The 27,530-nt window shown below is 37.7% G+C and overlaps 1 protein-coding gene across 1 annotated transcript in view; it reads right to left on the bottom strand.

Annotated features, from left to right (window-relative positions):
* The window catches only part of ACMSD (aminocarboxymuconate semialdehyde decarboxylase), a 576,894-nt gene that overhangs the window by 269,080 nt on the left and 280,284 nt on the right, over positions 1-27,530 (bottom strand). The window contains exon 6 of the mRNA XM_044073661.1: positions 8,747-8,983. Within this exon, the coding sequence (XP_043929596.1) occupies positions 8,747-8,983 (237 nt within the window). The remainder of the gene's footprint in view (positions 1-8,746; positions 8,984-27,530) is intronic.

The following is a 27,530-nucleotide window of genomic DNA, read 5'->3' as shown; positions in this document are numbered from 1 at the left end:
TAGTACTGAATGCTTTGGCCAGATCAAAGTACTCTGTGTAAACAGCATGACCACTTCCAACAGTTTGTGTAACTTGCACAAAGAAATTAACAAGGTATAACAAGCATGATCTCCCACAGATGAAGCCAAATTATTGGGGGTCAAGCTTAATGAGATTGTTAATATCATAATTAATGAAAGTAGTTATGGTACATTCCATAGTTTTACAGATCAGACTCATAAGGCTAACATGTCTGTAATTCCTAAGGTCAGTGGTAGGGCCAGCCTTGTGTTGAAGCATCATCACAGCAGAGCACCAGGATCTGGATGCATAACCTATGGCCAAGCGTAGGTTAATCAATTTAAGGAGAGGTTCATCCAGAGTCCGTTTAACAAACCCCCAGGTATATTATCAGGATCTGTGGGGGACATGCTTGTGGTTTTAGATAATACTTCAACAACGTGCTTTTTACTAAAAATTGGGGGATATGTGATTCTGGGGTGAAAAGTGCTGAGAGTGCTGTTTTGTGGCATAAGTTTAAAGAGAACTCATTTGCTAGCATCTTTGTGATGTCATTTTGGTCAGAGCGGGGAGTTCCTTTAAGGAGAAGTTCAGAGTAATGCTGAGTATTGTTCTTTAGTTTTCTGACATAGCTAAATAAGGATTTGTAGACATCCTTTGCTTGAGAAGCTAATCTTTATTCATGGGTTGCTTTACTGGTCCTTAGAGTTATTTTCATTCTCTTGGTAATATTTTATATACTATCCACATTCAGAGAGTTCTCACCTTACCTTTTTTCTCTTGTTATAAAGTTCATTTATATCAGTTAACCACCCTGTGGGGTTGTTTTTTTATTTCAATTTCCAGTCGCATTTGGCTCTAGTAATGAAAACTCTTCCTCAAGACAAAACAGATTTGTAAAAACAGAACATTCAAGCAATTTCATATTCAAACATCAGATTTTTGATGAAATCTGAAGTCTATGGCTGGGCAGTTGAAATCACCTAAAATTATGGAGTTATTGCTCATAGGAATTTCTTCTTAAACTTCCAGGAGTTTAAAATGATCACTGGATATATGAAGGGAGTTCTGTAGCATGCACGAAGCTGGTAGATTGTCTTATCCATGGTAAACTAAATTTCTAGGAGCTCAGTTTGTGGGTCTCTGTGTATCATTCTAGATGACATGTGGTCCTTGACAAACAAGGAAACATCTCCATAGTTCCCACCTAGCTTGAAGAGCTGGTCTTAAAGGGACTCATTCAATCTCTTACCTCTAGTTTCTTGTAGTAACATGATCCATTTCATCTCTATCCCTTCTATGTGGGTCCTTATCTTGCTCCCTCTAGCAGTTGACTAATATAATTCAAGGACCAAACACTTAAATTCATGTGTACAACCCATATTAGCAACATACTATAAATGTTATAAACAGTTCTTTATCCGAATCAGAAGTACCTACCATATGGAAACAACCTCACATCACCCCATCCACAAAGGAGGCAACTCTTTTGATCCTCCAATTTCCATTCTATATCCATCTTGTCACCCATATCCAAAATTCTCGAGAGAGGTATTCATCAGCAGGTAATGCAATATCTATTGCAAAACAATCTTTTAACCAAAACCCAACATGGCTTTCGGCCTAGCCACAGCACAGCTACAGCCCTATTATCTTTTACAGACACCGTGAACAAGGCCAGAGATGCAGGATACTATACAGCCTCAGTATTCCTTGATCTCTCTAAGGCCTTTGACACAATGTCTCACCCATTACTTTTGAACACACTGTCTAACTTAGGCTTCTCACATAACACAGTAAAATGGTTTCAGAGCTACCTCAAGGATCATAAACAAGCAATGAAATGGTCCAACAACCTCTCACCCTTTCTCCACAACCCTACTGAGTCCCCCAAGGCTCCATCCTAGGACCCCTACTCTTCAACATTTTCACCAACAACCTTCACACTGCCTCTCACCCTGGGACCCTGATTCAATATGCTGATGATGCCACCATAATCTGCACTGCTCAATCACTACCAGAACTACTCTCAAAAACTCAACAGTCCTTTACAGCAGTTGAATCCTGGCTAAGAAATGCCCAACTCTTTCTTAATCCAAAGAAGACAAAACTAGTACTCTTTCATCCCAAAAACACCACCCTTGTCATTGATCATTTCAACATCCTTGCATCTGACAACACTGCCAAAGAAATAGTGTAGGAAATCAAACTTCTAGGTGTTATCATTGACAATAAACTTTCATTTGACCCCCCCCATATACAGCAAAATATAAAAAAAACTCATCAAAACTGGGACTCTTATACAGAAACAAACATTTTTTTACTGCAGCATCGAAAACTACCCTTGCAAAAACATTTTTACTTCCCTGTCTTCTGTATGGCGCCCCTATCTTAACTAACTTATAAAATTCTACCCTATGCAAGTTGGAACAGTGCTACAACAAATTTGCAAAGTTTGCCACAAACTCTAAATATCACACCAACACTGTAAACCACACCTAGAATTAAACTGGCTTGAACTACCCAACCAACTTGCCTTTATTCAGCTGTCCACCTTGCACAACCTTATTTTCAAACCTACTGCCTTCTGTGCACTAGCCATTCTAGTCGCACCTTACACACCAAATCGATCCGTACGATCAGAAGACAAAAATCTCTTGGCTATCTCAAAACCCACAAGAATACTTGGTCACTCTCTGTATTCATACTCTGTCTCTATACGTTGGAATTCACTACCTCTAGCTACCAGGTTTAATCCTGGCCAAACCCATTTCAAAACCTCTTTAAAAAAATCATCTCAAAAATACATGGCTCTGCTCCTGCATAAAGCCTGCCTAATGTTCAGATCTTCCTCTTCTCTCACATTTCAATCCCTCACAGACTGCAAGATCATAAAGCTCTTCTATCTCCTTCTCTGCTTCTATACCGTATCCTTAAGCCACTGCTCAGGCTTTTATTGCTTCCATCCTTCTTAGCTTTCTCTCGCTGTATGTCTACATCACTAACTTTCTGGCTGCTATTTCTACATCATGTATGATGAGAGTGACTATTATGATCTGTAATGATTTAAATGTATAGAACTGTTTGTGTATTAATATATTACAACATCTTATAGCAGTTAGTTCTTTCAACTTATTTTTTGTATAGTATTTCTAATGTAATCTTTGTTGTATTGGATTATACTGTATTTGTATGGTACTGCCCAGTCAGACCACCCCGGTAAACAAATGTCAAATAATAATAAAAATAATAAATGCTTACCCACCGCATTCCTAATATCACCTTTATTAATGTTGTATAAATGCTCCCTAATGCGATCTCTGAGATGTCGATTAGTCTTACCGACATAGTAACTCTGACATATCTCACAGACCACTAGGTAAACAGTGTCCTTAGTGTGAAGCCCGTGCCCTGGCCCAGCAATCAAGGAGCCTCAATCCTCACCACTAACACCAGTGAGGGGCATCTCATATAGGAGAAAAGGATAACAAATACACACAGTAAAGTGCAATTTCTCTTAAGAGCACACAGAGATCACAGTCAGTCCAGGGCTGGTTGCTCCCTTGCTCTCCAGGTCCCCAATAATACTCCCCACTGGCACAGCTATAGGGTCCAGATCTCAGCCTAGTGGGCAAGCTAAAACCTCCAGCACCCTCTCTGTCCAACCAGTGCTTCGTGTCCCTGCCCAAGTAGCTGACACACACACACACACACACACACACACACACACACACACACACACACACACACACACACACACACACACACACACACACACACACACACACACACACACACACACACACACACACACACACACACACACACACACACACACACACACACACACACACACACACACACACACACACACACACACACACACACACGCACACACACACACACACACACTTTGAGAAGAGTTTATAAAACCACACAGACACTCCTGGGGAAGGTTGGCACAGGTTCTCCAGCTGTGCTCCTTTCCCCAGACTATATGGTAGTGCCAGCTGCCACCACCAACTTATATTTATCAGCTACTCAAAGGCCCTTAAAAGGTTGTCCAATTATTACTGTGCAATATTATTATCCAATTGGTAGTATAGCCCAGGGCTAAAGCTATTGGGGTGGCTTTGTACAATTTTACCAAAGGCATGTAAGTACTCTAAAGAGTTTAAATTATCTCTACAAAAACACCACAGTTGGAAGGGTTTAAAATATTTAATAATAAATAATAAAAACACAAGACAATACTTTTTACTACACAGTGCTAGTCAAGAGTTAAATCTCAGAGAAATACTTAAAATAATTCAATAGTACAGTTCTGACATCACAGAAAAACACTTAGTCTAATCTTTCTAGTTTCTAGCTATTTCTAAGAGAAAACACAAGTCTAAGATAAACTTACATATAGAGCAAGACAGTGCTGGTGAGTTGAGTGGTCAGGACAAAAATGTTTAATGCTCTCTGATTCTCTCTGTTTTTAAAATCACATTCCTGGTTCAAATCACAACATTCTTCACACTTTCCTGGGTTCCCAGGCTAACAGAAACTACATTTACATTCTTCACCTCTGGGCAGAAACCAGAGCAATAAAGCACATTTATGCATGCAAATTCTGGCCATTAACTCTGGCCTTAAAACAACAGGCAGGATGCCTCACTCTAGACTTGCTGACTCCGAGTTTTAACATCAAAGGGTCACAACATGCTTTACTTGGTCAGTAGAGTGCACTGTTGTTACATTTTTTTCAGTTGCACATGTAACACTATTTTTACCATTTAAAACAACAAGCCTGTGGTTTACATTCATATTTACAGATGACAGAATTATCTACAAAATTCTACCTGGCTAGGCTAGCAGCCTTCACCTATCTTCACCCAATCTTCACACTTAGTACTACAGTCGGAATAAAATTTAAACTCAAACAGATGTCCAGTGTCTGGATGCACAAAACTACTGTCTTGTGTAATATACTCACATACATTGCACGCCTTACACAGAAAAGTACCTTCCATATCTAACATCCTTCCCTTATTTAATTACTTCCCTTTCCTTACTCTTATGACCAGTCAGGGGCTTATAACAAAGCATCCTTCTAACTGAGGTATTATTCTTAAAAGAAAAGCCTGGTTCCTCACCAAGAAATTCCTTACATTTTTCATCAGAGGTAAGCATCCACCAGTGCTTCCTAATATCACATACATAGTGAACATTATTAGAATATGTCAAACACATGCTCAGCCATCCAGCACCTATATCCTTGTTCTGGATGGCATCATCGTTACCTAACAAGTATGGTCTTGCTCTGGTCTGCCTACAAGACAACCTCCTCTTATGCCCGAAATATACCAGACTCAGAATATCCTCTCTCACGAAAAACTCATCAGTTAAAAGATAAAAAGATGCATACATATCACTGTCTCTAGTATGCAACATAGCACTTCTAAAAAACTGACTCTTCATTACATTCTGTTTTAAGTACCTCAGATGCATACTACAGGCATACAACATGTTATTCATTTTACAAGGTTTCCTATGGAGCAATGTCTCAATCCTATTAGGGGATCTGGTAATACAAACATCCAAAAAAATCAATCACATGGACAGAAATTTTAAAAGTAAATCTTAAAAAAGTAGTAGTACTTTGCAAGTAAAAAAATCCAAATAGAGTCCGCAGAACCTGAGCAAATAAAGAAAATTACAAAGTACTAAGCAGTTGAACACTCCCAAAGCCGATTTATTCACCAACAATAGCGTAAGCAAAGTACAAACTAAGCTTTCGGTGAGCTCAGTGTCTCACCTTCATCAGACAACATTTACAAGCCAGCTAGCGTAATTTATATACTAAATTCTTAATTGATTAATTACATTCAGTTGTGCAAAGACCTATTCAGTTAAAAAGAATATGTATATATATATCTCATGTTATAAAAACCATCTTAAGCACCATCCTTTAATAACTGATTTAAAAATTTCAACAAACAATATTCTAATTTACAATGTTAAATAAACACTTATAAAAACCATTTATAAAAACTTCTTAAAAACCATATTGTATCAAGAAGACTTTATACTTAGTGAGCTTAGAATTTATCTTACTCAATTATCCCACACTACTTTAAAATCAAAACACCATTTACACATGTTTATAATATATGTGTGTAACACATGTAAAATGATAGAACTACAATAATGTTCTATCAAGAAACTATTTTGATTAAAAAACAAATAAATTACTTACAAATACCTGGAAAGAAAATAAGCCTATAAGCCTAAAAGTTAAATACCCTAGGCTTATTGTACTTTAAATAAGCCTTATACCTTCTTACTGCTAAAATAGTTTCATCTTCAGAAAAGCAAATAACCCCTAAAATACTCATCTTTTATTAGATAACAATTTCAAAACAGGAGCAATAGAGACATACTCATTTAAGCCTGTGTGTGTGTGTGTGTGTGTGTGTGTGTGTGTGTGTGTGTGTGCGTGTGTGTTTGAGACTTTGTATGTTTCTGTGTGTGAGACTTTGTGTGTTTGCATGTGTATATATATTTGTGTGTCTGAGTGGGAGGTTGTGCTAATCACAGAGAAATGATAATGTCACTAAACAGTAGGCATTTGTGCTCTGATATTCTCCTACTTCACATTTGCTGTTCTCTTAACAAAATTCATTTTATAACTGGTATTGTGATGTAGAGATGAGCAAAAATCACAGATTAAAGAAGGGTTATGAACTAACCCTGTGCACAGAAAAAGGAGTTTACACACTGCAGTGCACATCACTTTGCTGCACTGAGCTAAGGGTGGAGAATTCCTGTTATACAAAACAGGTTATGTTAATAAACAGAAACAGAAATGTCATACTGCTGCGGAAGTAAGAAAAAAAGTAATTTAATGGTGTTGAAGTTGGGAATACAAAGAGGAAAAAACAAAGAAATTGTAATGTGACACAAAACCAATGAGGTTTCTACCAAAAGAAAGAGAAGAACTTTTAGACAAAAAAAGGAGGGAATCTAAGGTCAAATTCATTAATATAATATAGAATGATGCACAATAATAACTGTTCAGATAAAAACTATGCCAGATCTATGGATCTTTCTTTGTATTTCTGTTCTGTCAGTTTCCTATCTGTATTCATTTCCATACAGAATTAATTTGAAATCAGTACCATAGATATCATCTTTTTGTTTTTCTTACTGCTAATTATTTCCACGTTTTTTTTTATTCTTGCTCCTTGACCCCTTTGTATTCTATTTAGAACTGAGCAGCCCAACTAGTATATCATTTGTAATCTGACTGCTTGCAGAAACATATGCTTCTAAGTCCTAATCCACTAGTGTTACTACTGCTGGCATAAATTGACAACGTCCCTCTTTAAATAAGAATTACTGATAGGTGAAACTGCCTCAGTATTGACCATGACATCTTAGCCAGGGGATCCATCCCAAAAGCTGACTCACAAGGAATACAGGAATACAGTAAAGGCTAATAAAATGGTTGTAAAGTACTTGTGTTTTTAGCTCTGCTTGTAAACATAAATCTACTTTTCTGTAATTTATTCTTAGAGCTTGTTATTTATTTACTGTACCAGATCCTAAGGGAAAGAAATTATGTAAAACATGCTATATTTAAAAAATGTTCTAGTTCAGGTACTAGAACAGATGTTTCTTTAATGCAGGCAGTCACCTTTTCCTGTGGGGATTTATACCACTTGGTGCACAATATGTTCTGACCCACTTTACTTAATGTATCTCATTTATAACTGTCTAATTCTACCATATGCCTTTTCTTCATGAACATTTTTGAATATTATCTTTTAAGTTATTCTTAGGTATTTGCCGCAATGGGGTCTACCAGAAAAGGCTTGCTTGCAGTCTAAACTATAGAGAGTCCATTTGAAATATCTGCTTTTCGAACTCTTACAAAAAGTTTCATTGTGTGTCACATATAGCTGAAGAACAAGCAATACCAAAAGCAATTACTTCATGTTGTAAAAACCGCATCTTAATTTTTAAACAAAAAATGAAACAAGTTACCCACATAATAAGTCTGTAATGTCTTCTTCTGTTAAGAAACAAATAGTTTGCTGTTTGCTGTGGAGATTCAAATAGTTTATTTTTTTCAGAAACTATATGTATAGTTCATAGAGTATAATGCCCCATTTGGCATGTACCTCACTAGACACCTGCAACAGCTGGAGAGGCCACAAAAGTACCTCATGAAGAGGATCCTAGGCCTTAAACACATGGCCTACATGGACAGACTCAAAACCTCCAGCTATTCTCTGTCTCATATCATCTACTAAGAGGTGATCTCTGCTTGACTTACAAAGCCATGTCTGACCCAGCTCTGTTAGAAATGCTACATCTAAAGAAATCCCAATCTAATACACCACACGCTCCAGAGACTTCAATCTCATTACCACAATCAACAGAACATGCTGGATGGACAGGTTCATAACCTAGAGACTACCCATGCTCTGGAATAGACTTCCCATACATGTCAAGCAGAGCACCTCACTAGCCCTCTTCAATAGAAATCTTAGTGAGTGGATGGGAAATAGAAAGTTCAACTGGGGGATCACTCCAGTGGCTGTACTTGATAGAGGTACTGGGAACTAATGACGGGGAGCACAATGCCAGGGCACTTCTATGGGCTAGGCTTGTAAAAGCCCCAGGGCCATTTGCCTAGTACACACCTATGCACCTATAGTACCAAACAATAGTTTATTGAATAAACATTCTTACCTCATAAACTGGTAAAAGCTCTGGAGCATTCAGATCCCAGTCATTGATATGTGAACCTATCTGTACTCCAGGAAAACCCAGTTCTTTAACACAGCGGTGCATTTCTAATATCGCCATTTGTGGGTCCTGCATGGGTAAAGTACCAAGCCCTGCAAATCTTCTTGGGTGCTTCTTTACTGTGTCTGCAAGGTCATTGTTTAACATTTGACACAAGTCTAGTGTATCCAGAGGTTTTGCCTGGAGAGAATGGAAAAAAAAAACAGATGTAGTCTCCAAGATGATTTGAATTTATTTTTAAATAAGCATGTCTACAGTAAAATACACAAAATAAAAATAACAGACATTCACTAATTGTACATTTGTAGGTCTAATGAGCACACTGAACTAATTATTTTCTGTTGATATATGTGAGTAACATGTATGCCTCTAATAAAATCTATTGTTTTCATTCAAGAAATGGCATAGCTTTTAATATGAAAAATGTGTTAGAATATTTTACAAGTAAATATTGAAGCCAGTGTATTATTCAGGTATTTATTTGTAAACTTAAAGGGGTTTTAATTTGATAATTGTTCACACACATGTAGACAAAGAGACATATGGATGGAAATATAGATAGACAAAATTTCATAGGCAACCAAAAATGGTAGCTTAGTGTGGATGTTTGGATCCTGAGAAATGATGACATTTTCATAGATCATTTTATAAACAGCCACTGTCACTAATAAATACAATAGCATGCTCGGATAACAAACTGATTTCTCAATTTATATTGAGAATGATGAAAATCTAAAATTAAAGAAAGAGATTAGATGCACTATAAAAACTTCTAGTTAATGCAAATGCCTTAATTACTTTCTGTCAACCCCTGGTTAAAATACTACCCAGGATAATTACCCATTCCTCAGTACTCTCTGGGGCATCAAATTTAACCCAGTCCCTCCCTGATCCCTGTTTGCCAAGAAGAAAAAAATATTAAAATTGCTTAGTGTAACATAGACTGAAAGACAAAAGGGGACATCAGTGTCTGAGATGAAACCTTTACCTCTTGCAATTGTTTATCCTTAGAAGGCATTCTAAAACCAAATGCCAGAGAAGAAGGAAGGTGGTAGTATTTTAATATTAGTGTCTCCTAATTTTGCTTGCTGTACAAGTAATATCTTTTATAATAGATGGGATCATAACCTGAAGTCGGTTGTGTCTGAGTGTACAACAGAGGAATGTCTGTAATTATGTGTTTGTTTATACTTGACTGTATTATTCCCACTAGGCCATTGTCTGTTTTCAGGGGAGACCTGAGGTGAAATTCATACTGACTACGGGAAATGTGACAAGGGCATTGGCGAACTTCCGTTACTCTTTGGAGCTACTCGATGGCACTGGAGGGCTCGTACGGCAGCAAGGAAGAGGTCTAAAGGAAGCAGCAGCATGCAGGTGGAGAAAAAAAGCATGGAGAGTTTGGAGGTGGAAAATGAGAAGTTGGAGAAAAAAATGTTTGCTATGGAGCATCAGAATGTAAACAAAGATTTCTGTGTGCTGCATAATACAAATGAGCAGCATTTAGCTGTCTGAATGTAAGCGGAAGTAAGAAAATCTGTTGGAGTGGTTCTGATAACAGAAAAATCAGGACAGCTTGAAGATGATGTTCTGCTATAAATAATTGAGCAGGATGATCCAGTTGACAGTTCCATTGTTTCATGGGGTGAGATGACAAATAACATTTTTTGGAAGTGCTGAAGAATGTGGTGTGGAGAAGGAACCAGGTGATGTGGCAGCGAGAATACAATTAAAACTTATACAGCAGTGTCAGAAAGTAAAAGAGGAAAGCAGAAACACACTGAAAAGGTGTCAGATTTTTCTAGCAGCAGTGACAACAGGCAAAAAAGGAGAGCAGTAACAAACTGTAAGCAAAACTGTTTTTAAAAAGAAGAGAAAACCACCTGTGAGAATAAGAACAAAAATAAAACCGTAATAGACAAACATTATGTATGGGACAATTTGGCGACTATTTTGAGTTTTAATGCTCAGGAAATTCTGTCTTTTATACACATAAAGACAGAGACATTTTGTGACTTAACTTGAAACTGATGGACTGATGATGTAATTTATAGAACTGTGTAACAAAAGAAGGACATTTATTCATGGAACAATTATTTGTTTTCTCATAACAACTTAAATGTTAAAAATGTTACTTTGCATTTTAGAACTGAAGAACTGGAAGAAGAGGATGTTAAAATGATTGTAGAACTTATGTGAAACTGTTGATAACATTGTAAATTTTGAGATGAAAGAAACCTATGGAAAGGAGGGTAGAGGTTACAAGCCGCTTTGAAATGTAAAAAAAAAAAAAAAAATACACGCTGAACACTTGCCAAGTGCTATTTTTGTGGCTGGTCATAGAAAGACATTAATTATACTGGACAGCCTAAATCATGTTTTTTTTTTCTTTTCTTTTCTTTTTCTTTGTTGTGGGGTGTTTTCTTATTTAATTAATGTTTGTGACAAGGTACAATGTAACCAGTGTGGGGAGAAAGGACATACAACAAGAAACTGTGTGCCTGAATGCAGGTTGTGTAAAAAACAACGGATGCTTTTGAATGGATTGTCAAGGACAAACAATAAATAATAAAAAAGAAGGGGAAAGGGAAGAAACATACATGAGAAGGACAACAAGACACTGGGAATGAGGGTGAACTTGGAGAAGAAAAGTTGTAGAAGAAGAAAAAGATATGGAGGTGGAATGAAAAGAGAGAGAGGGAGCATGCAGGAAGGGAGGTCAGGAGATAGGATTGACACTAATATTTTTAAGTTGTTGCCAGTGAAAAATATGATTCTGAGGATCAAAGATTATTTGTACATAAACCAAGGAGAAAATATACAATTTAGGAAAGATTAAAAATAAGGAAATGAAAATGTATTGTGGAGTAGAAATATGATATGGAACTTAGGAAGTGAAAGTTGGCCTAGAGTGGTTGTGTTGTAAAAAAAGTGGAAATACTAGATGTAATTCTGGTAAGGATGGGAAGTTTAACTGTTATGGATGTGAGGTGGAGAGAGCATGCTTATAAAATGATAGCATTATAGCAAGTACAGAGAGAATCTGCTTCATCAAATATTAAACTATGTGGTGGGTGGTTAACATGAACATTAGAACTGCATGGGACTTAAATTGTGCTTTAAGAGGAAGAACAGACATTGAAAGAAACAAAAAATAATGGAAGTGATGAAATGTGCTAAATTAGCTGTGTGGAGCAAACGTCAATGAACTTATAGAAGAAGCACTTGGATCTGAAATTGATTATTTTGTATTATAGGAAGGCTTGGTGTTAGCAGATGGTGATATATTTATGATGGGTTTTTCAGATCATTTATCAATATGGATGAAGGTGATGGAAGAAAGAGAGTACATTTAAAAAGAAAAGGGAATACAAAAATAAATGAGAAATTATGGGATGAAATTGGACAGTGGGAAATATCGCAGTTAGGGAAGGATCATATAACCATGAAGGAATTCTATAAAAATGGTCTTAATGGTAGATTGAACTATGAATTTAAAAAGAAGTATAAAAAGTGTCTTTTTTCAATGGTAGGATCATGTAAGAAAGTAAGATGAAAGTGAAGTATTAGGGAATGGATATAAATAGATTAGAGAACTTAGAGAGTAATGTAATAGATTATTTTGATATGGAAAAGGAAATATATAAAAGAAATCGATAAAAAATAAAGCATTACTGTTTAGGCAGAGATACGACATACAAGGGAGAAGAAAAGATGTATCTGCATACCTGGATAAAATAGCAAAGGAAGATATTAATATAATGAAGAAAAGGAAACATGCAAAAGGAGTGTTTAAAATAATACAAGAACAAATTATGAATATTGTAACACAACATGTATATGTATAAGCGTTAAAAGATGGGAAATAAGAGAAAATGGAAAGTAAAAAAAAAATCCAGAATGAAGAATTTGAAAAAGAAATAACTACTGGTGAATTGGATGAAGTAGTTAGGAAAGAAAATGTTGATTCAGTATCATGCCCAGATGGTATAGGGTATGGAATGTGCAATAAATTAATGGATTGGTAAAAATAATATTTTGTAAATGTACTGACTGAATGGTTGAAGGAAGGGTTTGCTTATGAATAGTTGTGTAGTGAGGTATTAAAATTAATGTGGAAGAAGGATAAGAAGAATAAAATTAAAAAATGGAGACCCGTCACACTAAATAACATACATTATAACATTTTTATGAGAATAATACAGAGGAAATGAAAGGAAGGATGACAGATATTATGAAAGAATGTATACAAGGCATAAAAGGGAAGGGATGTCAAGAATTTTTATTGGTTGTGAGAGAAACTGAAGATGATATTATAAAAAAGAGAGGATGCGAAACTTACGGTAGGTAATATTAGCAAAGCACTTGATACAGTAGGGCATGATGCTTTGTGGGATGTTATGAAGAAATATGGAATAGGTAACAGAATTAGGAAACTGTGTATGTCAGCATAACAAAATAATAGAGTGAGAGTGTTAGTGAATGGGTGGCTGAGCAAAGAAACAGGCATGAAGTGTGGTATAAGACAGGGTGTTCCAGGAGTAGAATATTGTTTGCATTGGTAATTAATGTGATAGTGAGTGAAGTAGCTTATAAAATGAAAGATGCTAGATATGTGATGCAAAATGTAGTGGTGATTCCAGAAGTTTTGACATACTCAGACAATACAGTTATAGTTGCTAAAGACAAAATATGAGGGAAGTGTTGGATTATCTGAATGGATATTTAAAGAAAATGGGAATGACTCTGAATAAAGATAAAAGTACGGGTTTCGGTGACATGATGACAATTATGTGCGGGGGTGTATTTTTCAGTGAATAACGTGTTTTTGCAAGGAATAAAGTTTGGGAACAATTATGTAGTTGTGATGCAATGGGAGGGTTTGATAAATGAAGGAAATATGTCTTCTGTGGAGAACATGTAGAATGAATATCAGGCAAAGGCTTTACCTAGTGAATTTGGTATTAATGGGAAAAATAGCATCTAATCAAATGTTTTATGATCCCAGAAAAATATGAAAAGGAAATTGTACAACTGGCATTTTCTTTCATATGGGGTTCAAGATTAAACCCAGTGAAGAGAGGTGTGTTGTATATAAGTAAAGATATGGGGGATCGGGTTTTCTAAATCTAGCTGTTTATTCTGCTTCTTTAAACTTGTATAGTGCATTAAAGTGGGTGGGTTTCCTCCAGGTACTCCGGTTTCCTCCCACATTTCAAAGACATGCATCTGGAGCATTTCTCCCCGGGCCTCTGCTGAAAACAGGCTCTGTGGAACCTAGTCAGACATTCCCGGTCAACAAATGTTAAATAAATAATGTTTAAATATAAGTACAAAAAATTCTGGGAGATGAGAATAAGAAAAAACAGGAAGAGAACATGTAAATGAAGAAGTTACAAATTATCAAGAAAAAATACTAACATGGAAAATAAAATTCATGATATAGAGAAAGATAGAAGGATGTAGTATAATAACGTAATGAGATAATATTATTATGTCAATCCATGGGAAATTTACCAGAAGAAGTGATTAAAGCCATTAAGTAAGGAAAACATTGTGTACCAAGATAATAGACTGTTAGGATTTCCTATGGAGACTGGTAATAAGTATATTAGCAGTAAAGGGGAATATTCCATATAAAAAGAAAGTTGAAAGAGTGTGTTTATTTTGTGGGGAGGAAAAGACAACAAAGAGTGTTTTTTGAAATCTAAAAGAGTTGTGAAACTCTGGGAAAGTCGTGTGATGAAAGATTATTGGAAAATACTAATTATACAAACAATATAGATATGAATATGATTTTATATGGATATTATAAGACTAAGAAGAAAGAATATGTAAGAAGAGTAGATAAGAATTTATTTTTTGCAAAATGGGTTATTTGGAATGAAAGACTGAAATAAATTTTGTTTAATGAGAAATGGATTTTAGCAGATATATTGTGAAAAATCAGATTATTTATTTATTTATTTATATTTGTTGACCGGGAGTGTCTGACTGGACGTAGGTTCATTTTCAGCGGAGGCCCAGGGAGAAAAGCTCCACAGTTAAAATAAACAGACAGTAGTTACATTGGATTACATAGCGATTAACAATTTACATAGCAATTACTTACAACATATTTACAGATGAAGAACATAGTACATCAGTAGACAACTAGAATCTTTATCTGTGAAGTACATAATAGACATTAACAAATGTTAAAATAAGAAGTTCCTGCTGTATAAGTACTAGGCTTATGAGCATCTGAGCTTGCTATAATCAAGGTAGTTAGTGGAGTGGAAAGAAAGGTAGTGGTTGGATGGGGTGGGTGATATTAGAGTGGGAGTTACAAGGGCATAGCCAGCATGTTTTTAGGTGCGCTTTTAGTAAAGTTTTGAAGTGGGTGAATGATGGTACGGAGGTAATTTTGGATGGGAGGGAGTTCCATAATTTGGCTATGGTGCAAGAGAATAGTGCTTCACCAGCAGAGTTATTGGCTTTAGTGGTCTGCAAGTGATTTTTGTTGCTGGATCTTAGTGGTCTGGTGGTGTGATAGGGTTGGAGTAGATTCTGGAGGGATGGGACATTTAGTGGATGGTTTACTAGTTTGTGGGCGAGTGAGAGTTGATACCATTGAAAGAGGTGAGGGAGTTCAAGCCAGCCCAGTTCAGCAAGTGAGAGACAGTGGTGACTACGGTAGGATACCCCTGTGGCGAATTTGGCAATTTTGTTGTAGCAGGTCTCTAGCTTGTTTAGATCGCATTGCCTTAGGTTGATATATATTGGAGAGGCATAAAGTAGGGTGGAGATAAGGTGGGAATTTGCTATTGAAATCTTTGCTGCTTTGGTGAGAAGATACTTATTTCTGTATAATGCTCCTAGTTTTTTGTGGACTTTTTTATGGTCATGGATATGTGAATGCCAAATTTTAGTTTATTGTCTTTTTCCACTCTTAGCAATTTGGTGTGTTCAGTTGGGTATATAGTGGCATTGTCTTTTGCTGTGATGTTAAAGTGAGAGTTGTTTTGAGTATGTTTGGTGGGTTGGAAGATGAGTTGTTTAATTTTGTTTGGGTTGAGTATTAATTGGGCTTCGGATAACCAAGTTTCAACAGAGGAAAAGGCTTCCTGTATGACTTTTTGCAGTTTGGGTAGGGACTGGGCTGAGCAGATGATGGTCGAGTCATCTACGTATTGTATGAGGGTGCCATATGTGGTGGCAGAGGCTAGATTATTTGTGAAAACAGAGAAGAGTAGGGGTCCAAGGATGGATCCTTGGGGAATCCCTATGGAGACAGGTAGTTGGGGAGATATGTCATTCTGCCATACAATGGATTGTTGGTGGTCAGGCAGGTAATTCTGAAACCAGTTGGTGACTGATGGTGAGAAGGATAGGTTATTGAGGACAGAGATAAGTTGTTTGTGTGGGACCATGTCAAATGCTTTAGATAGGTCTAGGAAAGTAGCAGAGGAGAGATAGCCATTGTTTTTATGCTGAAGGATAGTGTTAGTAAAGGAGAGAAAGGCAGTGGTGGTGCTATGGTTTGGTCAGAAACCATGATGAGTATTGGAAAGGAGGTTGTTAGTAGGGAGGTAGTCTGAGACCTGAGAGTGTATGCATCTCTCTAGTATTTTGGAGAGTGGAGAGAGAATAGCTATGGGGTGGTAATTGGTTAGTTCTGTGGAGGGTCCGCCTTTGTGAAGGGGAATTATATGTGATACTTTCCACAGTGTGAGAACATAACTTTCTGACAGAGATCGGTTAATCAAGATAGATACTGGGTAGGCCAGAGCATCAGCTGCAATTTGTAGGTATTCACTTGGGAGGTTGTCTGCTGCTAATTTGGTGGGTTTAAGTTTAATTAAGAGTATTTTTTATGTTGGAGGTAGGTACAGGAGAAAAAGAGAAGGCAGTGGGGAGATTAGTAGTTGAAGGTGTGGGTTGGAGGGGAGGGGGGTTGTGTTGTTTAGCTAGTGATAGTATGGTTTGTGTGAAGTGTGTGTTGAATGAGTTAGCAATATTTTCTGAGGAGTGAGAGATGTTAGGAGGAGGGGTACTGACTTTACCTGGGTGGAGGATGGAGTTTATGGAGGACCAAAATTGTTGGGGCTGTGTTCGGAGGAGTCTAGGGCAGACTGGTAGTATTGGAATTTGTCCTGTTTTATTAGCTTTTTGACTCTATTGCGTAGGTCTAGGAATTTCTGTCTAGTTGAGGGAGTCTTGGTTTTGCGCCAGTGCTCCCAGGCTTTATCCCTGTTTTTCATTTCTGACTTAGTGGTTTTCTGTAGCCACGGGGAGGGTTGTGCTTTGATTCTGGAAAGTCTTATGGGGGCATGGTAATTAAGGATGCTCAGGAAGGTAGTATTAAAAAATTCAACTGCGTCATCAAGACTGAGGTACTTTAGAGGATGCCAGTTACATTCTTTGAGGGATGAGATGAATGTGAGTGGGTTAAAGTTTATTTTTTTATGTATCTGATGGTAGACGACAGGTTTAACTTGGTATAGGTATTTTTTCAGTAGGAATGTTGGGGAATGATCACTGAGGCTATCTGATAAGCAGCCTGTTATATATGACTGTATTATAGTTATAGATTATAGTTGTGGAAGAAGATGTGGGGTCAATTATGGAAGACTATGTAAATAATGTTGTATGTTGTGGTAAATAAAGGGGTTCCTATCAGATCGATGAAAAATCAAAATCTCGAACGCTCATGTGAGCGGAAATGCAGGTAATTTAAATCGATATTGTGAGATTGTGGTACAGTGAAGATCGGAAAATTTGCCCTTTCCTCACTGTAGTGTGATCTCGGAATTGGAATATATTTTTAGGGGGGGTGTGGGGGGCACAGCCCCCCACAACAGTGATTTTGATTACCTGCATTTTTGCTCATCTGAGCATTTGTGATTTTGATTTTTCGTCTATGTAATATAGACCCAAATAAAGGACCCCTGCCCCTTTCAAGTACTAGGTGGTGCCAGATAGTTGTCACTAGTATTTGGAGAATTCCATAGCTGAAGAAAGAGTAAGTATTAATGCTAGATAACTTTAGGAGAGAGAATTATAGAGAAATTAAATCCTAGTTATGGAATTGATGAGTGGAGATCTGGAAACAGAGGTGCTGAAAAATGTAATAAAGGAAGGAAAAGCAGATGAAGGAGAGTAGGCTGGCTGTAGTACAATAATGGATCAAGTGTTACAGGAGAGTCGGATAAAGAAGCTGGTAATGTGGTGCAGAATCAGATTAGAGAGGCTGAAAAGAGACACATTTACTTGATGGAGTAGTCAGTTCTAAGAATGACTCTGCAAATGGGTATTATGGATGACAGAAATAAAGCAAAGAAAAAAGCATACACAGGTGCCATACGGCAAGGAGTAAGAAGCATTGTACAGTGTGAAGAGAGGTGTCTGACAGGAGTACAAGGACAGAAACTTCAGGAAAAAAAGCAGTGTTAAAAATAAGGAAGTAAAACCAATACTACTGTTGACAGGTATGACATTATGGACAATATTATACTGATATTAGGATTTACTTTAAGGGACATAACAGCTTTCATACATTTAAGGGTCAGAAGACTTCTGTGAGGTGACATTTGAAACTGTTTCAGATGCAGAAATATGTATGGTTGAACTATAAAAAGTATATAACATATCATCTTGGAAAGACTTTCTTTTTCAGAAGTCTGTCTTGAAGTTAAAAAGAAAACTGCAATTCAGAGGTTCAGAAATAGAGGAAGTTGATCATTAAACTTATTTTTGACAAAATGTGATAAAGGGCATGACATAAAAAAATGTATGAGATGGAGTGTGGAAAGTATGGGCTACACTGAATTTGCATGCAGGAAGATTACAGCATATTTCAAATAATATAATAGTGAATGGGAAAAGAGCACTTGTTAGTACTGGGACCAGTTGAAGGCCTTCTTCCACTGTGGGATGAAAAACAGCTGGTTCAGGAATATACAAAAATGAGATGTAGACCATGTACAGAACAAAGTCATACTGCACGGAACTGTAAACCTTTTTGTAGGAAATGTAATGTTTGACCATTTTTGGTTTGAATGTCTGCTATTTGATACAGAAAAGGTACATATGAAAAAGAAATTGAGAGTGATGGAAAGACAATCCCTAGGATTCAATAAAGTCCATATAGGCTCTATGTAGAGCCTATATGGAATGTGTCTGTATAGACAACCATGATCTTCCCTCAGCAGTGTGCCATGCATATTAATTGTGGTACACACATAAGGGAGATCAGAACAACATGGATATTGAATCTGTGTAAGACCGACAGCACACTCGCATACCTTTTGGCCAGTTAGCATTGACTGAAGGGTCTACAAGACATTTTATTTCACTAAATTGGATTTATTTTAAATTTTTTTACCTTTATGTGCTTGTTAATGTGATGCACAGTGTTATTTAGATATGCTTACCTCTGCACAGCCATACATCAGACATGTGCCAGACATGCAGAAATGGAAACCGGATGCATTCAATTTCTATTTTTATTTATTTTTATGTGCTTGTTTGTGTGATGCACCATGTTATTTAGCTATGCTTAATACTGCACATTTATGCATTAGACATATGCTAGACAGCTAAAAATAGAAACCAGTTGCATTTAATTGCTGTAGGTCTGTGGTGCTTAGCACTGTGCAAACTGGTGCAGTGAAGCTGAGCTTTGCTTACATTCACCTTCACTGTATATCTAAAGATGGGTCCCCTTCAAAACATCTAAAACCCATAACATCTAATTTCATAACATTGAGACTAGAACATCTAAAACCCAAAACATCTAAAACCCATAACATTGAATTTCATAATATATAACAGTGCAAATCACATGAAAATAACATCCCCTCCACATATAACAACATATAATGACACAAAACTACCAAACACACTTTTTACTACATTCCTGCAGGGGGGCTTGATACAGTGGGGTTAGGAAATTAACTTTTTCCCATTGTAGTGCAATCTTAGAGTTGATATATTTAATTTACGGGGGTGTGAGGTGCAGGGCGGCTTGCCCCCCTGCAGAAACATAGTAAAATGTGTGTTTGGTAGTTTGGTGTCATATGTGGAGGGGATGTGATTTTCTTGTGATTTGTAGTGTTAGATGTTATGAAATTCAATGTAATGGGTTTTAGATGTTCTGTGTTTTAGATGTTCTGGTCTCAATATTATGAAATTAGATGTTAGGTGTTTTAGATGTTTCAAAGTAGACCCCTGAAGATATATGAGCTCCCTTCACTATCCCAGTGGCTAGATAGGTTGAGTCATAGGTCCTGGGTTTGAGTCTGGGGCACTAATACCTTTTACATGTACTGCTGTGAAACTGTGTCAGGTGACTGAAACACTGGCTCAGTTTAAATTCAATAATTGTTAAATTTAGAAAAGGTTCACGATGCTAAGTATCACTTAAACAAGGCTAGTGGTCTTTTCCTGTTTGCCCGTTGCTAAGCTTCTCTTAAACATGGGTTGTGTGAGTTTGCGTGATACTATGAGATGCGGCACATTTTTGAAAGTTACAGTTTGTCACGCAATGATGGGAATGCAGCCTATTTAAGGGCAATAGCCAGGAATTGCACATTATTCCTTGAAGCCTGATCTTGAGTGTAGATATGGCTGTTGTGTGGGAAAGTGTGCGCTTTAGGGCACAACAGTGGGGTGTGCAGGAGTTTAGGGTTTTCATTGGACTCCTGCTAGACCATTATGGACCCCGGCAGCTGCAGGGCAACTATCATGGATCAGAGTATAAGTCTGAGGCCTGGGATAGTTTGGCCAGGGACCTGACCAGTGCAACTGGTATCCCCACACTGGTAAGCAGTGTTATCACCATTAAGACAACTTCTATTGAAGGAAGAGGGGAACCTTGGATCACTGGATCCAAGAGGCATGGGTGGGGAACACCCCACAGATATGTAAGTATGTTTTCTAGTAATTTATAAATATGCAAGCTCAATCTGTGCAAAACTGGTATGCATAATGATTCTCTTCTCTTACCATAGCTGCAGAAGAGAGGGCTAGTAATGTGCAGTCCCATGCAAGGAGTTTGGCCAGGATGAGGCAAGCATGTGGTATGTATGAAAATCAATAAAGTAATAAATTAATGCATAACTTAATACTAAAATAAATACAGATATTGCAGTCTTAACAGTCATGTATGAAATGCCTGGAATATCATAGACTTTCATTAATGTGTCAGTGCATATCTGAGCTGGAAAAGGAAGTTAAAGCAAGTAAGCATGCAGTGCTGTGTAGCATAGCTTTAAGCCATTAGTTACTGTTGTGGAATACCTGGATTAAGAATCAATGTTGTGTTCTGCTCATTGTCTGAAATATACTGTAGACTGCAGTCAATAACTGAGTAGGGTAAACATGTAAGATAACAGAAGTCCTAGACAGCTATCCATGTGTGCAAATGCAATATCTGAAACAACATGAATCAATAAAATGTAAAAGGGGACGGTGCTCTGATAATTTATTTTTTCAAATAAAATGTTCAGTATTACTGTAGTCACTGCTTGGAGTTCTAATCCCATACCAGCCAAGTGAGAATTTGTGCAGTTTTCAATACTGTTTTAGCATTTCATCAATAAATATTGTGGAATACAAAGATTAAAAGTCAATGTTATGATCTGCTCATTGTCTGGAATATGCTGTAGATTGCAGTCAATAAATGAATAGGATGAACATGTAAGTTAACAGAAGTCCTACTCAGCTATCCATGAGTGTAAATGCAAGATCTGAAACAACATGAATCAATAAAATGTAAAAGGAGATGGTGCTCTGATCATTTTTTTATTTAAATACAATGTTCTGTATTCCTGTAGTCATTGCTTGTGAGTTCTAATCCAACAGCAGCCAACTGAAAATGTGTGCTGTTTTCAATACTGTTGTAGCATTTCATCAGTAAAGCATAACTGTGCTTGCATGTGAAGTGCACACCCATAGACCTGCAGCATGACTGTAAAGCTGTCAAGTGTAATCAGTGTACATGGACATACCTCTCAATTGTCACAGTTTTTGCAGAATGTACTGAATATTTCCCCATATGTCTGGTCTGTTTGGTATATGATCTTGTTTTACTGGCCAGCCTCGGCTGTATTGCTGAGGATCAATATCAGGAAAAAATCTCAGTCCTCTGATTTGCATATATATGACATCACTCAAAATGCAATTTATTGGCAAATCTGTTATCAGAACACCTTGATACTATTGTGAGAACACACTATGTAAGAATTTTCTCTGTCATTATGCCTTTATACCACCATTATGTATGGCTTGTTCTATAATGTCCCATGCTAAGAGGTTGAGAGGTATGTACATGGAACACCATATATACAGTATAAGCAATATTGAATGATTGCTAGCTGCATTATGATCTGAACTATAGTGTGTGTGTGTAAGGAACAGGGTAGTAGTTCAAATAATAAATGTCATGGCAGTCATTGGTATCACAAGTGAAATCTATCATATCTTAAAGTATATAGTTGTAGTATATTTAGTTATATTATCTGTGAAGATACTAATGTTCTTATTTTTTCTTTCACCCCACCCTTTTTCTTCTTTTATTTATTTAATCAATATATTTACTATTATCATTTACTTATGTATGATTTAATATTGCTTTGCTGTTAAAAAGCTTTCACTTACATTATTTATTGTATTCCTCATTATATTATTTTCAGTTTGTTTTTATTGCTCATTATTGCTTTCTCTTATGTTATCAATTACATTTGTTGGGTTAGGTTTATTTTTTTATTTATGTTTCTATTTTATTTACTACAATGAGACAAGGTAGGCTGGTTCCTGGTAATCCACCTACCTTGGATCCCCAGGCAAGGCACCAGGGCACAGCATGTCTGGGCTGCAGCCTGGTAGCACCCTCTCTGCTGCCCCTGCACTACCTGCTCCATCAGGTAGTTCCACCCCATAGGCTGGGAGTTTGCCCCTCTTAGGAAGTGGAGGTGGATGGGATGCATTTGTCACCCATGATCAAATGCCAGGCATGGTGTGTAGGCTTGTGCATCAAACTGTTGGTGCACCCCTACGCTGATGGATAGCATGCTGTCCATCCTGGTGCGACAGTCACTCTCCATGTGCAGGGGTTGATCAATGCCTCCACAGGAGCAGTGAAGGTACAGTGCTGACAGTCCCATGGGTGAGGACTTTAGTCACACTGCTGCCATGTCTGACATCCATGGAACCAGGATCCCTCAACACCCTCCCCAACCAAGGTGTTCACCTCCCCTTGTCCCCCTCACCAACTCTGTCTACTGTCTTGTATGTCTTTCCTGTCTGGAAATGCTTCCTCAGCTTCCCAACTTACCTTCCCACACATACCTATGTCCCTTCCCAACACTCCACTCTTTCCTTAAAAAAACAAAAAAAAAACAAAAAAAACAAGAAAAGGCACCTGTTCCAAAAAAATGTGTCCCATACATAGCTCTCCATTTTCTACACACGTCCACTGGACACACTTAATTTGGTCCAATGGTTTACAATGCACTTATATTATCGTCACCCCTCTCTCTGGGGGTGACAGTCCAAATTCAGCTAACAATCTTTGCAAGTGCACAGTTGTTGCTTTTGAAAAATGGATAGCTATGTTTTTTTCCTACACACTTCCTGCACATTTTTACCAGCCTTACACTATAGTCCCCCCTGCTTGCACCCCATTTCACTACTGTCCTATTTTCCCAATTTTCTTTTTTAAAGAATTATGAGATGCTAAATGGCGGTGTGTTACTACATGTATTTGAAACATACTAATCACGTTCAAAAAGTACACCTACACCCTTCTTCGAACCCATTACCATTTCACTTGAACAACAGTGCATCAACCCGCCAAGCCACAAAGCCAAGTTAATTAGCACAGGTGTTTTATATAAAACATAGTAATTGTCATTTTCTTATCAGTCAGTGTGTTTATGCGATGCTGTACATTGTGCTACATCACACAGCAATTCTGCTAAAAGATTAATGGAAAAATAGGAATTTAACTGGGACTCTGGTAGAGAAATACAGCACTATAAAGCCATACACTCACCAATAGATGTAAGTGAGGTATGTAACAACAGGTAAGTGTGTAATTTTATGTACAATATGTAAAAACACACCTATTATGACATTAACTCTTAGCTCAATCCGTTAAATGCTTTGAAAACATTAATTTGTGGTCCACATGGTCCTGGGTTCAAATACAACTGTGTCTAGCATTTAAAATACATGTATGTGTACATCACCATTATACATTATGATATGTATGACTGTCTCATCACCTATTTATCCACCCAAAGCAGTACAGATGGAATGTCTGTTTCTAAATAATGGAAGTCAAAGGCCTACAGATAGGACCACATTTCAACTATTTCTATTACAGCCCTAGAAAGTGCATAGAATGTCAGGTTATGCATTAGCACAAATTCCCAGAGGATTTTGATGCATGTAATTCAAATGTGGCCCAGTAATATTAGACTGCAGTCCACAATGATTTGCTAGCAATATTACAGACAACCACAGCTGCACAATTAACATACATACATGCATATATGGAGGTCTTGCTAAAAGCAAGGGTTGCCAGCACAAATGTTCCAGATGACTACCATGACATAACACGACTTGGCAGTTGTCCATCTAGTTGACATAATGTTTAATGTACCCTACCATGTTCTAGGACACACCAAGTGTGTTACCTTTTACTCTTTTAATTATACCTTTGGCTAACATACTTATCTTAAACACATACCTTAATTTCCAGTGGGACGAGTTCCCTCAAACTGGCTCTGGCTGTTCATCAAGGCTGCCACAAGTCCCACAGTTACTCTTAAATGCTATCATCCTGCACAGTCTTCAGCCTCTCTGTCTATGCCTATTGTCTGCAGCAGCAGCAGCAGCTTCAGCCTGTAGCACACACATCTGTATGTAAAAAGGAGCTGCTACAAACATTCTCTCTGTGCTGATGTTGCATCTTTACCCCACTAATTTTCACCTCAACATATAAGAAAGAGGATGGAATCTACATTGATGCCTTATATCTTTTTGAGTAATTGCATGTGATTGGCTGATTATACTGCAAATCAGCTGTGTAGGCTGCATGTAGCCTATCTGAACCACAGACTGGTTCAGAGGCAATCACTTGCTAATGAGAACCATCTTAAAAAGCAAACTTCTAGATAGGGAAACCAGTGTGTATGACAGTTACTTCCTATGTCTAACTCATTGACACACTACTTGTATAGCAGTATCTTTCAACAGAGAAGTATTGTATTCCATCAGGTGTGTAACCATTTTGTTTCCAACATGATGCATATGTTTGAATATACTTAGGGAGAATAGGGATTACATCAGTAAGCCTTTGTTGGAACTTTACTTATGACATGGCATTGACCTCCAGCCCTTTTACACATACAGAGGATGTAGAGTACAGCAAGGGTATAATGTTGTATGATAACTAGATACACAGGTCTTCTAGCTACTTCCTTTGATACCAGTTGTAACAGTACATTGCTATTTTGTTGGCACTGTTTATACAAATTATATGGGGTGGGCAATGTTTTTCCTGCTATGGGGCACACTACAATGGACTCCTGTGTTAGGTGTGTGATCATACGTGAGTATCTGTTATGGCATAAACAGGAATAGGTCACTATTGCTACTATCCTAGTTGCATCCACACCCTTTGTATGTTTGGCACACTGTTGAATATAAGATGTGTAATCAAGTGGTGAATACTGATAGCCTTCCTTTATTGCTGTATCCTCACATGCTGTACTCCTACATATGTGATCCTGACATGTGTTCTCATTTGTTTGTATTTTAGGAAACATTATGCATGCACGTTGCATGGCACCATTTACTGAGGTGGAAAATTACCTCATCATTGAGGTTTTGCGACAAAATTACAAGGTCCTGCTGTCCAGAGGTTGGGCAAATAGGCCAGACTGTGCAGCCCTATGGGATGAACTGGTGCATAACATCAATGCCTTGGGTCACAAAAACTGTACCTACAAGCAGGTGCAACACCATGCTATGGATATGATGAATTCAGCATGGAGATGTGCAGCTGACATGGTCAGGGATCTTCAGATCACTGGTGGTGGGCCTGCAGCAGTACATCCTCTCTCAGCCACAGAAGAATTCCTGCAAACCTTGCTACACAAGACAGCTCCCAGGCATCCATCAGCCAATATGTTGTGGACATGGGTATCACCTGCTCCTCTCAATAGGAGTGTCCAGGTATTCTTAGTTAGATCAGCATTGAAATACTGTTGCATTAAACGTGTCAAGATGTATATAGTTTTACATGGGTGTCAGGTGTTTTATGGGGAGGGAATGAAGTTAGCTGCAGTTTTAAGGTCATGTAGAGACTGTGACCCACATACCTGTTAACATAGCAGCTACTGTAAATGTGAGATATTTGGATGTATTACACCTGTTATACTGTAACATATGGTGCTGCTGCCATTATGCCTCCCTCAAATTATTTCAAGACTCTCAAGAATTGGAAGAGGCCATGCTCCTGCTGCTGGTAAGTACAAAACTCTTTTGTGAGAGATGTAAATATAGTTCAACGTATGTGTCATCCCAGGCCTGCTGGCTGGATTGATGTATTGTATGCATGATTGCCAACTGTACAGATATTTTCTGAATGGGCACAGACTAGACTCATACCTCTGCCTTGTAGATTTGACCATAGTGATTGACTTGACAGTATTGTCATATGCTGAGGCACTGAAATATAATCTCCATAAATCAGAAAGTCTTCACAGACAAAGTACAAAGTACAGATAACAAATAACCTCAGCAGCCCCAAATGCATTCTGTAAAAACAACACACATATCAACACATACAGCTACATCTCATGGAGGCTCAACCTATAAGCCCATAAGGCAAGCCAACACACAATCCAACATTCTAGTCATTGCAGACTCCATTGTGAGACACACTGATGTCCCTATCACCAAGCTGAGTAAGGAGAAAGACACAGTCAATTGCTTATCAGGGGCTAGGATCCACCACATTATGCACACACTCATGTCATTGGACAACAAGTAACACAAACTCATTATGTCAGAGATGCAACTATGTTAACAGCCTGGAATACATGCTCTCTCACAAGTCACTCAGTACATATGACAATGAGCAGGTTGCCAGCATGCACACCTCAGCTCCTATTCCACCCAAACCCACATAACACATACCTAAATATATGGAGGTCCTTACTAGAAACATATCTAAACACCAGTGACCTCCCAAACACAAACACAAGCATGCTACAGATAATACTTCCTCTGCAGATCACATTACACATAATAGCTAACACACCATTGTCTCACCTGTCAAACCCTTAAGGCAAAACACAAAATCAAACATATTAGTCATAGGTGATTCCATCATGAGACGCACTGACATCCCTCTCACCAGGCTGTATAAGGTCACGATCAGCTGTCTGTCAGGTGCCAGGATATGCCATATCACACATGCACTCAAGTCTCTCAACAACAGGTGCTGCTATGACTCCGTCATAGTCTATGTTGGTGTGGACGACTTGAGATGTACCTCTCTGGACTGTATGAAGAGAGACAAGACAGAGCTCTTGGACTATGTGTCTCAGGCAGGTATGTCCCTAGCCTAAAGCAGCATTTTACCTTCACCTAGGATGATGCTGCAGTACAAACAGAAAATGATTGACTTCAACAATTGGCTTAGCTTCTGGTGTCATTCTAAGGGGATCCC

This window comes from Protopterus annectens, chromosome 6.part0 (assembly GCF_019279795.1).
Source record: "Protopterus annectens isolate FY-2018-M chromosome 6.part0, PAN1.0, whole genome shotgun sequence".
NCBI classification, from domain to species: Eukaryota; Metazoa; Chordata; order Ceratodontiformes; family Protopteridae; genus Protopterus; species Protopterus annectens.
This window is presented reverse-complemented; position numbering and strand designations above follow the sequence as displayed.